Raw genomic sequence first — 11,106 nt, forward strand, 5'->3', positions numbered from 1 at the left:
GCAAGCTGTGATTGGAGAAAACCTTGTTAGCCCCCCCTTCTGGGACTGTGATTGCAGAGAGTCACCTGCCTCCCGCCCCCACTTCCGGGCGGGCCCTGCCCTGTGCACGCCGTCCGAGTCGGCTATGGGGTGACGTTTTTGAGGGTGTGCAGAGTGCGTCCCCCCGCCCTGGGGTATCCATAGTAACGCGTCAGCTGCGGACTCTAGATGTTCCGGAGTCTCCAGGGAGTGTAGACCGCTGGTTCTGGGAGACTAAGGGACAAAAACCGTTTGGAGTTTTTTCAAAACATGTGCACGTGCTTTGCCACCCACCCCGCTCTCCTAGGCGAGTCAGAGCTCAGGGGACGGCAGCCACATATATTTGGGAGAAAAAAAACCCTGGTGATTCTGATAAGCTGCCCCTACTCGATGGTTTAGAACCGCTGGCGCGACCCTAAATCCATCTCCCCCACAGATGCCTTCCTACCGCAGTTAGGCTGACTGTGCCTGAAGCTGCCACCGCACAGCTCTTACACCTCTGTTTCACTCTTAGTTATTTCTTCTGTGTAATTACTTGTTTGCATAGCTGCCTCCCCTCTGGGCTGTGACTTCTTTTTGGGTAGTGGCTCTGTCTCATTCATCCGTCCCCTCCTTCCCCTCCAAATGCCTGGCAGGGAAGGGTGTCCTTAATAATAAATTGACGTGAATTGGGGCCGGTGGTAGGGAGGCTGTTCATCGATGAATCTGGAGTGAAACTGGGTAGGAAAACGTGTCAGGATTAGTCTGAGGTTGGGCTGGGTGAGGAGGCTGTATGGGAGGGTCCTAAAGTGAGTATGGTGGAATATCAGGGTGAGTGAGGCTGGGGAGAGACCAGAGGAAACCCCACATATCTGATTTTGACAGGTGTCTCAGAGATCATGGGAATTTCCTAGCCCCTCTGCAGTGTGGGATTCCATTTTGGGCACCAGGAGTCTTGTTTTCATAGCTCTGCCTCCTGCTCGGGGATAAAACTATGCAAGTCCTGAGCTACCATGACAATTCCCCTCCCAGGAAGGAAGCACAGGTTCCTCCTCTAAGTTCCTCCAGTGGGCAATCTGGGATGTACTCTGTTCCTCTGTTTCCATGTCTTGGATACTGGTCCCTACATCAGCGCTTGGGCTTAAGCCCTGGAGGCCCTGACACATGGGTGGCTGAGTCAGCACCTCAGGAATAGACTTCAGTAGGAAACCTGATGATTCAGGGCCTCAAGAATGGCCTTGGACAAGCTACCATACCAGCTGCCTGGGCCTCCGCCTCTTCCTTGAGGTGGCAACAAGGAACTCAACTCAGTCAGCTCATCCCTGGGGCACCCAAATTACCTGCCCTTCCAAATTCCTGACCTTCAGCTGCCCTCTGCTGGGTCAGCCCTGATGCATCTCAGGGGGCTCCCAAAACTGGATCAGAACTTGGTAGAGGGGGTTTCAAGAGGATAAATAAGCAAACATACTGGAGCTTCCAAGGAACCCCACTTTCCTACTGTAAAATCTCCGAGAACCACCTCTCGTCCCAAATAACTGCCTCTCCTCCCTTCACTTGCTCCCTCTCAGTCTCCCCCACCCTGGCTGCAAAGTCAGACGGTCTCCCCTTTTCCATTCCTTAGCACTGTCATACAAGCAAAACATGCAGCCGTTCTCGTTTCCTTTTTTTCTTTTTGTGTTTGGTCTTCAAGTGTTTCTCTGTGGATCACTCTGTGTGTGTGTATATAGGGAGGGGAGATAAGTTGTGTTGTTTTATTCTGAGATAAGGTTTTAAGAAACTAAAGATGTATATCTTGGCCCCATAGCCCTATAATCCTAACTAGATTCTTTCTGTCTTTGTTCTCGGCTTCTGCTCTCTGGCCTCCCGTTTTAAGTCCGCTGGGGGTCTGAAGGTGGGACCGGGGGGATCTCCTTCCATCTGCCGCTAGTCTGCTCCTGCCTCTCCAGGTATTGCCCTGCCAGGCATGGAGGCGGGGCCCTAAGAGGTTTGGCCGCGGGTTGCCCTGGAAGGGGTGTGGGTGGTCGGGCTGGTGACTGCGAGTTGGGACGCCTGAGGCCTGCCCCAACTGGGTCACCGGGCTGTTGTTGTCACCGTCCTGGTTGCTGAAGTCCCCGCTCAGCAACGCAGACCTCTTCGGAAACAGCAGCAGCTCCCATCTTTCCAAGCTTTCAGGAGATGCCGCTGGCCTGATGGTGAGGCAGATGGGCGGGGGGTGGGGACCGGGGGCAGCTGGGGCGTGGATCCGTGCCCCTCCTCCCCGTGCCACTGCCTCCTCTTTCTCCTCCTCCGGGTCGGGGACCTGGGGGAGGGAGGGTCTCCATCTTCTCTCTGGCCCCTGCACCTCACACAAAAAGCACGCCTTCCTCAGCTCCTCCTTCAGCCCTGGGGCCCCCCTACCCAGCGGTGCAGGCCCCAGGGGCTTCTCAGCCTCGCTATAGTACCCTCCCCACTCCCGCTACCCCCACCACGCAGCCCGGCCCGCGATGATGCCCATCTCTGCTCCCCATTCCTGGGGTTCCCACCCTGCCCCTGCCCCATGCCGATGCCCCCAGGACCCTCCTGGGCTGCGGAGAGGCCCTCTGATCCCTGAGCAGGATTCTGAGAGGCTGGAGGACTGTGACCCTGAGGGGTCCCAAGATTCAGCCCTCCATGGGGAGGGGCAGCAGCCCCTGCTTCACGTGCCTGAAGGGCTCCGAGGTGAGGGGCTGGGGAGGGCCTCAGGGCTCCAGAGTGTCCCCTGGGCTGGGCCTCTGGCAGAGGCTTGAGGGCACGGAGGCAGGTGAGTCCCAACGCTCTCCCCTCTGTGCCCAGGCTCCTGGCACCACGTCCAGAACCTGGACAGCTTCTTCACCAAGATATCCTTTTGTGCTCTGCCTGGCAGAAGGGGCACAGGAGACAGGGAGACAGGGAGGCAGTGGGCTGGGGACTTGGGGGCTGAGGAGTCGGCGTCCTCAGGAAAGGCCCATCATGCCTCAGGCTTAATTCTTGACGCCCTGCCACATGTACAGCTACCACCAGAGGAGTGGCTTTGCCTGTATCCTGCTGGAGGATGTCTTCCAGCTGGGGTGAGATGCTTGTCCCAGACTCCAAGCTCTTCCCCTTGCTTCCTCAGTAGTGCCTGCTGCTTCTGGGCCTCCAGTGCCTTCCCAGGCAACCTAGGGGCTCAGCAGGATGGGTTAATCCGGGCGGGCCCGGAGGCTGGGGCAGGAGCCCTCCCAGCCCGCAGGCCTCATCACTGCACTCCCTCCTATCCCAGACGATTCATTTTCATTGTCACCTTCACAACCTTCCTTCTTCGCTGCGTGGATTACAGCGTTCTCTTTGCCAACCAACGAAAAAACCGAACAAGACCTGGGTCGCTCCACAGCAAAGTGACCTTGTCAGATGCTAACCTACCCTCATCCCAGTGTGCCCAGCGGTGAGTGACAGCTGGTGGGGGAGGTGATGGGGGAGAGCAACCGACAAATACAAAAGCCTCCCCTCCTTTTGTTCCTTGGTTTAGATCAGCCATTCTCCAAGTTTTTAGTCTCAGGCCACCTTTGATACACTTAAAATTGATTGAGAACCCAACTCCCGAGACCTTTTGTTGATGAGAATCCTATCTAGATCCACCTTGTTAGAGATTAAAGCTGTCCCTAAGAACGGACAAACATACATTCCATCGACTGACCGTGATGTCACGTAGCCGCTGGAAAAGGCCACTGCGTACTCTTGGGAGAAGGAGAATGAAAATGGCAGAAAACCTTAATATTATATGAAAAGTTTTGACTTTGCAGACACTCACAAGGGTCTGGGGACCCCTAGGGCCCACACTTTGAGAACCACCGGTCTGGCTGGGTCCCCTCTCCAGGACCCCCTTGCTCCCCAAGCCAGGTCTCCCTTGCTATGGGGCCGCTGCTTTCTCTCTTCCGTCTGTCCCGCCTGGCACAGGATCCGCTCCTGCTTGTCTTCCTGCTGATCCTGGCGGCTGCCGTCTGGCTCTTCCAGCTGCTTCGCTCGGTCTGCAAACTCTTCAGCTACTGGGACATCCAGGTGTTTTCCAGGGAGGCCCTGCACATCCCCCCAGTGAGTTGGGTGAGCGTGTCTGTGGAGGCGTGCCATGTCAGGGGGCGGAGGGTGGGAAGGAGTAGGGAGCTGTACTGACAGAAGGATCCACTGGGAAGAGGGCAGAAGCCCTTAGAGACACCTACCCTTGGCCCCGAATAATGTTAGGAGGTGGGGTACCGCCCCTTAAAACACAAGGTCCTTCCTGTTGTGGAGCTTAGTTGATGTAGATGGTTATGGAAGATGATGCACAGTCACGTGCTTGTGGTCCAAACAATGGGTCTTTAGAGGAAGGGCAGTCACCTGACTTTCCAGAGCAGGAGGAACTGGGCTTGGGCTGGGGAGGATAGGAGGCGGGGAGGCATTCCAAACCCCAGGCAGGAAGGGGGCAGGGGAAGCAATGCGCATCTTTGGGCAGCAGTAAGGAGACTGACCCACCAGCCTGCAACTGAGTGTTCAGGCCCCCGTCAGTGAGCCCACCCCCCTTTCTGGCCCGTTTGCAGGAAGCTACTTCGTCGGCCCCTTCACTGTCCCTGGTCACGCTTTGCTCTTTCCTCCCCATCTCGCTCATGCTCCTTCTGGCTCTGTACCCACGTTCTTTCTTTCTTTTTTTTTTTTTTCGCGGTACGCGGGCCTCTCACTGTTGTGGCCTCTCCCGTTGCGGAGCACAGGCTCCGGACGCGCAGGCTCAGCGGCCATGGCTCACGGGTCCAGCCGCTCCGCGGCATGTGGGAACTTCGCGGACCGGGGCATGAACCCGTGTCCCCTGCATCGGCAGGCGGACTCCCAACCACTGCGCCACCAGGGAAGCCCCCCAAGTTCTTTCTTTAAGGCACGGCGCAAAGGCTACTTTCAGCAGCCAGCTTTCTCTGCTCCTCTCAGAAGTGCAGAGACTTTTACACAGCCCTCCTGTGCAGCAAAGGGGAGAGGTTCTCGAAAGCCCACCTGAGTGCGGAAGCACAAGCCATAGCACAGGAAAGAGTCGCGAGGGCTGGGGATGGACGCAGGGAAGCTGAGGAGCTGGACCACTGCTCCTCCAGGAGGTGCCTGACCCCTCTTTCTCCTTCCTTCTTTCCCCTCTTCCTTCCAGGGGAAAGGGAGACCCTGGGATGGACTGGAGAGGCTGGCCTGGAGGGACTTGACTAAGCTGGACTGGGGAGGCTGGGTGAAACTGGGCTAAAATGAGGTTTGCAGATGAGCTCCAAGTGAGATCTGACAGCCTCCACCCCGACGGGGACAAGGCCACTGTCTTAGGAAGGTTAATCTGTTCGAGTGGGATGGGGCGGGGTGTGTGTGTGTGTCTCAAAGCATGCTGAGGTAAAAGTTTGGGGGCTTCCGGGCCCAGCGGGCTGGTACCCCAGGAACGGGAAAGAGACTGCCTTGTTACCTGCAGCTCTGATGTACCTTGTATGTGTAGGGCTGCGGGCACGGGTGGGCGAGCGGTGGCCAGGAAAACCTGCTCTTACGGAGCTGAGCTCAGATACATGTAGAGTTGGTTTATGAGCTCTTCCTGGGAAGCACATGACTCACGGCCTCAGGAGGCGCAGGGGCCCGAGGAACACAGTTCAGAAGAGGGTGAGGGGAACTAAGAGGTGCCCCTTGTTGGTGGCAAGGCGAAGGGAGGGCGAGGGGGCAGAAAGCGAAAGGTGGCAGCTTTCGTGCCCGAGAGACACTGGGTGAGGACGGCGGGGATACATCTCTGGTCACGGGGAGTTTGGGCATCGCCGTGGAGAGGAATCCAGGTGGCTGGCGCTCAGGCGTCCCCTCTCCGCAGGAGGAGCTCAGCTCGGTGCCCTGGGCCGAGGTGCAGTCCCGCCTCCTGGCGCTGCAGAGGAGCGGAGGGTTGTGCGGGCAGCCGAGGCCGCTGACGGAGCTGGACGCCCACCACCGCATCCTGCGCTACACCAACTACCAGGTGGCGCTGGCCAACAAGGGCCTGCTGCCGGCCCGCCGCGCCGTGCCCCGGGGAGGCAGGGCGGCCTTCCTCAGCTGCGGCCTGGCGCCCAACTCGATCTGCTCCTCTCCCGCGGGCCCTTCTCGTTCTTCCGCGGCGGCTAGGAGCTGCCCGACGCCTACAAGCGCAGCGACCGGCGGGCCGCCCTGGCCGCGCGCTGGCGGCGCACGGTGCTGCTGCTGGCGGCCGTGAACCTGGCGCTGAGCCCGCTGGTGCTGGCCTGGCAAGTGCTGCACGCCCTCTACAGCCGCGCTGAGCTGCTGCGGCGCGAGCCCGGCGCGCTGGCGACGCGCCGCTGGTCCCGCCTGGCCCGCCAGCAGCTGCGCCACTTCAACGAGCTGCCGCACGAGCTGCGCGCGCGCCTGGCCCGCGCCTCCCGCCCCGCCGCCGCCTTCCTGCGCGCCCCCGCGCCCGTGCTCGCGCTGAAGAAGAAGCTCGTCTTCTTCGCCGGCGCGCTCTTCGCCGCGCTGCTCGTGCTCACCGTCTACGACAAGGATGTGCTCTACGTGGAGCACGTGCTCACCGCCATGACCGCGCTCGGGATAGTGGCCAGTGGCCAGGTGCGATGGGGGAGATGTCCGGGGAGGGGCATTCTTCTGTCCTGGGGCTGAGCCTCCCGCGCATCCCTACCCCTTCCACCGCTAGTGGCCCCCCAGCCCTACATCCCAGCCGCACATCCTCTAAACGGCAGGCCCCTTTTCCATCCCCATCCCGCCCTCTAGGTCTTTCATTCCGGGCGGGCAGGGCCAAGGTCGTTCGCCGCAAATCCTGCTGCCGGCGGCCTTGGCGCACACGCACTACCTCCCGGAGGAGACCGGCCCTGCCGGCAGGACCAGCTCTTACCGGCAGATGGCGCGGCTGCTGCAACACCGAGCGGTGAGGGTCATGCCCGTAGCGGGGCTGCGGAGGAGGCTTGGCTGCCCGCGGTGTCTGGGGACAGAGGGGCTCAGGGCTGGCCCTCCCGGGCGTCGGGGAATGACTGCGTTGGAGGTTTCCTGCTTGGCGAGTTTGGTTGCCCTCAGCAACCCCTTCTTAGCCTCAGCCCTGCTTCCCCAGGTCTCCCTCACGGAGGAGCTCCTGTCCCCTGTCCTCGCCCCACTGTTTCTGCTCTTCTGGTTTCGCCCTGGCGCCTTGGAGATCATTGACTTTTTTCGTCACTTCGCTGTAGATGTGGCCGCGGTTGGGGACATCTGTTCCTTTGCCCTTATGGATGTGAAGCGCCATGGCCACCCTCAGGTAAGAGCCTGTCCCTGGCTGTGCAGGGCTGTGGTTTGGTAGGAGTTTGCTTGCCTCGCTCAAAGCAGAGCTGGGTTCCACCCCCAGCTTCATTGCCTGCCACCTGTGACCTCGAGTTAGTCACTTCACTTCCCCTTAGGGCCCTCATTTGTCAAATGAGGACAGTGCGTGGGACTCTTATGAGGATTACGTGAGATGACATGTGTAGAGCCCTACCAGAGTTCCCAGCACGTCATAACACCTGTAAATGGGAACGTCTCGGTCAGTGGACAGGGCTGGAGTCAGGCCAGCCCTGGTATCCAGTGTGAACAGGTTTGGCAAAACACTGAGGTCCCGCCGTATCCTAGTGCTGAGTCTGCACCCGGGTCCAGTTCTGCGGCTGTGTTTCTGGGTGTTCTTGAGCTAGTCCCCATTCTTTCCAGTTCACCTGGAAAGAAGGAATGGGGGGCTAGTGTTTCCTGTCCTGCCTACCCCAGGTGGCACCCACTACAGCTATAAAAGTGGTGTTCACGGGAGTTCCCCAGTGGCCTAGTGGTTAGGATTTGGTGCTTTCACTGCCAGGGCCTGGGTTCCATTCCTGGTAGGGGAACTGAGATCCCGCAAGCCACGTGGCACGGCCAAAAAAAGAAAAGAGGGACAGACAGAGGCCTCACTGTCTGAGCGGGCTGAGGACGGGAAGACTGAGCTCTCATTGATGAGGTTCTCCCTGGTTCATCCACAACGGTGCCCCCCAAGCCACAGCTCCAAGTTCCTGGGGCACCTTCGAGGCCGGGTGCAACAAGATGCAGCCGCCTGGGGCGCCAGCTCGGTTCGCAGCCCCCCCAGCCCTGGGATCCTCAGCAGCTCTTCCTCCCCTCTGGTGAGTCGAAGCCTGCCTGCCCTGCTGCCTCCCCCCCGGCCCCTCCCCCCTCTGCCTCACCTCTTGTATTAACCCACTCACTAGCTCAGCCTGCTCTCCTGCCTTCCTTAGACCTCCGCCTCCCCTCCTGTCCTCTCTTCTGACCCTCTCTTCTCTTGCGCCCAGCCGGAGGCCTTCCCGGCCAACCTCTCGATGCAGCCCCTCGTGCCCCCCCAGGACCTGAGCCCCGTAGTCCCCTGCCCAGCTGCAGCCACGGCCAGCCTCCTGGCCTCGATTTCCCGAATGACCCAGGACTCAAGGTGAGGCGTGGGGGCCTGAGACGCAGGGAGCAGGGCTGGTGGGGCTGATCCTCCAGGAGAAGGGTGCAGGGGCATGGGGGCGGGGGTGACCAGAAAGGGGAGGTGAAGCCTGGCCCTCCCTGGGGCATGTGGGGATGGGGGGACATGTCTTTTTTTCATCCACTGTGCCCTCTGTTCTAGCTGTGTGTCCCCAGGAGGCAGTGGGGGCCAGAAGCTGGACCAGCTCCCAGAGCTTGTGTCTGCTGAGTCTCCACGCCATTTACCTGCACCAGGTGAGTAGAGGGGTGCCAGAAAGAGAAATGCGGGGAGAAAGCAGCTGAACAAAATGGAGAGTGTGGAGGGCCTGGAGTGTAAGGAATTACCCAGCAGGAAAGAACACAGTTCAGAAGAGGGTGAGGGGAACTAAGAGGTGGCCCTTGTTGGTGACAAGGCGAAGGGAGGGCGAGGGGGCAGAAAGGGAAAAAAAGGTGCAGGTTTCGTGCCGAGGGACACTGGGCAAGGATGCGAGGACACGTGGGTGTTCGCACTCCCCTCCTGGAATTCTCTCAATGGCCCCGCCCACTGGCTAGTCACTGCTCTTTTTTTTTTTTTTTTTTTTTGCGGTACGCGGGCCTCCCACTGTTGTGGCCTCTCCCGTTGCGGAGCACAGGCTCCGGACGCACAGGCTCAGCGGCCATGGCTCACGGGCCCAGCCGCTCCGCGGCATGTGGGATCCTCCTGGACCGGGGCACGAACCCGTGTCCCCTACGTCGGCAGGTGGACTCTCGACCACTGCGCCACCAGGGAAGCCCCATTGTCCTCATCTGACAAATGAGGGCCCTAAGGCTAGGGGAAGTGAAGTGACTAGCTCGAGGTCGCAGATGGCAAGCAGTGGAGCTGGGAGTGGAACGCAGCTCTGCTTTGAGTGAGGCAGGCAAACTCCTACCAAACCACAGCCCCGCACAGCCAGGGACAGGCTCCAAGCTGAGGGTGGGGGAGGAGATTTCAGCACCCTCTGCACCGAGCCCGGGGGCTGGGCCTCAGGCTGCAGGGCCGGAGGGAGCCCTTCATTCTTCTCTCCATTTAGCTCCATCGGCAGCAGCAGCAGGAACTGTGGGGCGAGGCTTCAGCCTTCTCCCTGTCCAGGCCCTGGGCCAGCCCGCCGCAGACACTCTCCCTGGATGAGGAGAAGCCATCCTGGTCCAGTGATGGTGAGGCGGTCAGGGTGTGTGGGGGACAGACCCTGGGTGAACTGCAGGTATCATGGCACTGCCCAGCTGATGGCTTTTCTCACCAGGCTCCAGTCCTGCTTCCAGCCCCAGACAGCAGTGGAGAACCCAGAGGACCCAGAATCTGTTCCGTGGAGGGTTTCAGGAGCCCACAGACACCCAGAAGGAGCCTGGCCAGGCCACTAGCACTGACTGAGAGGGCTGCTCACGGCCAGTATTGTCTAACTGGGGTGGAGGCAGGGCAACGAGTAGGACACTGGGTGGACTCAGACTCAGAGGTATGGGAACAGTGGTGGGAATTTGGGGTGATGGGGATGGTCATCTCTGGAACCTAAACCCCTGGACTGCTTGTCAAGAGTTTTTCCTCCCCCAGGTTCCCTGGCTTCTTCTCCAGCCACAGGAGATCGGGTGAGGTAGAGTGGAAGGGCATGCCGAGCCCTCTTTAAAGACCCCCACGGATGCTTTAGCTGGGCGGAACTTGGGAGTCAATGAGGAACTCGCCCCGGAGAAGAGAGAAAGGGTAGGAGAGGAGATGCCCAAGGCATCGGGAAACATGTCTTAGAGACAGTCCTCACACGGAGGGGCTAAGAGACAACTATCTGTCCTGGAGTGGTCGCCTGGGAGGAAGTACCCAAGTGACCTCACGTTGGAGGGAAGAGCCAAGATGGAAGCCAAGCTGCACATAAGGGAGCCATGAGGGGCTGGACCCAAAAGGCAGTAGGTTCTTTTTTTTTTTTTTTTGCGGTACGTGGGCCTCTCACTGTTGTGGCCTCTCCCGTTGCGGAGCACAGGCTCCGGACGCGCAGGCTCAGCGGCCATGGCTCACGGGCCCAGCCGCTCTGCGGCATGTGGGATCTTCCCGGACCGGGGCATGAACCCGCGTCTCCTGCATCGGCAGGTGGACTGTCAACCACTGCGCCACCAGGGAAGCCCCAGTAGGTTCTTTGGACACATCTGGACTTTAGGTTTCCATGGGACTTGCGGAAGGTCATGGGGACTGGGGGTGGGAAGACTAGAGAGGCCTGACGTTTTCGGAGTTCACGTTGCTGTGACATCTGAGGAAGTGGGTCTGGCCCCTCGTCCTGTCCGAAACAAGCAGTAAAGTTTGCTCATGGCTGTGCTGCACAGCTTTGCGACCTTAGTCCTGGAATCCCCACTCCTGTCAGCTGACGACTGCACCTGCTTCTCAGTCCAGATCAGGGAGCAACACAGAACTGCCCGTGATTGGCTGGGGACCACCACTGTTCTCCAGGACTCCCTGTCAAAGAATTACCACCTCCACACTGTCTGCACGAGTTCAAAGACAAAGCTTGTCATTCATTCTGTAACTGTAATTGACGGCGCTGGGTTAGGCATCTTAGTAGCTCTCATAACTTCTGATCTGGTCTCTTATGGTGAATCTTCAGTAATAAATATTTCAATGATTTAGAGATCAGGCTTCAAGATAAGATACTTCCGAGAGAGGTGAGGGGAATCTAAAATTCACCTAAATAACACAAAAGGGCTCTG

The 11,106-nt window shown here is 59.3% G+C and overlaps 2 protein-coding genes across 2 annotated transcripts in view; both read left to right on the forward strand.

The window, feature by feature from the left end:
• Positions 1-11,106, forward strand: part of TMEM176B (transmembrane protein 176B) — a 179,031-nt gene that overhangs the window by 20,949 nt on the left and 146,976 nt on the right. The gene's annotated exons all lie outside the window — the stretch shown is intronic.
• ATG9B (autophagy related 9B) lies at positions 125-11,027 on the forward strand. The gene is given in 17 exon segments (XM_004281244.3): positions 125-129; positions 2,199-2,467; positions 2,470-2,694; positions 2,809-2,852; positions 2,998-3,062; positions 3,254-3,425; positions 3,928-4,062; positions 5,816-6,047; positions 6,050-6,547; positions 6,708-6,871; positions 7,052-7,251; positions 7,859-8,090; positions 8,256-8,389; positions 8,570-8,635; positions 8,637-8,661; positions 9,456-9,579; positions 9,666-11,027. Coding segments are annotated over 17 exon segments (2,718 nt in total). The 3' UTR covers positions 9,794-11,027.

This window comes from Orcinus orca, chromosome 9, assembly GCF_937001465.1.
Source record: "Orcinus orca chromosome 9, mOrcOrc1.1, whole genome shotgun sequence".
NCBI classification, from domain to species: domain Eukaryota; kingdom Metazoa; phylum Chordata; class Mammalia; order Artiodactyla; family Delphinidae; genus Orcinus; species Orcinus orca.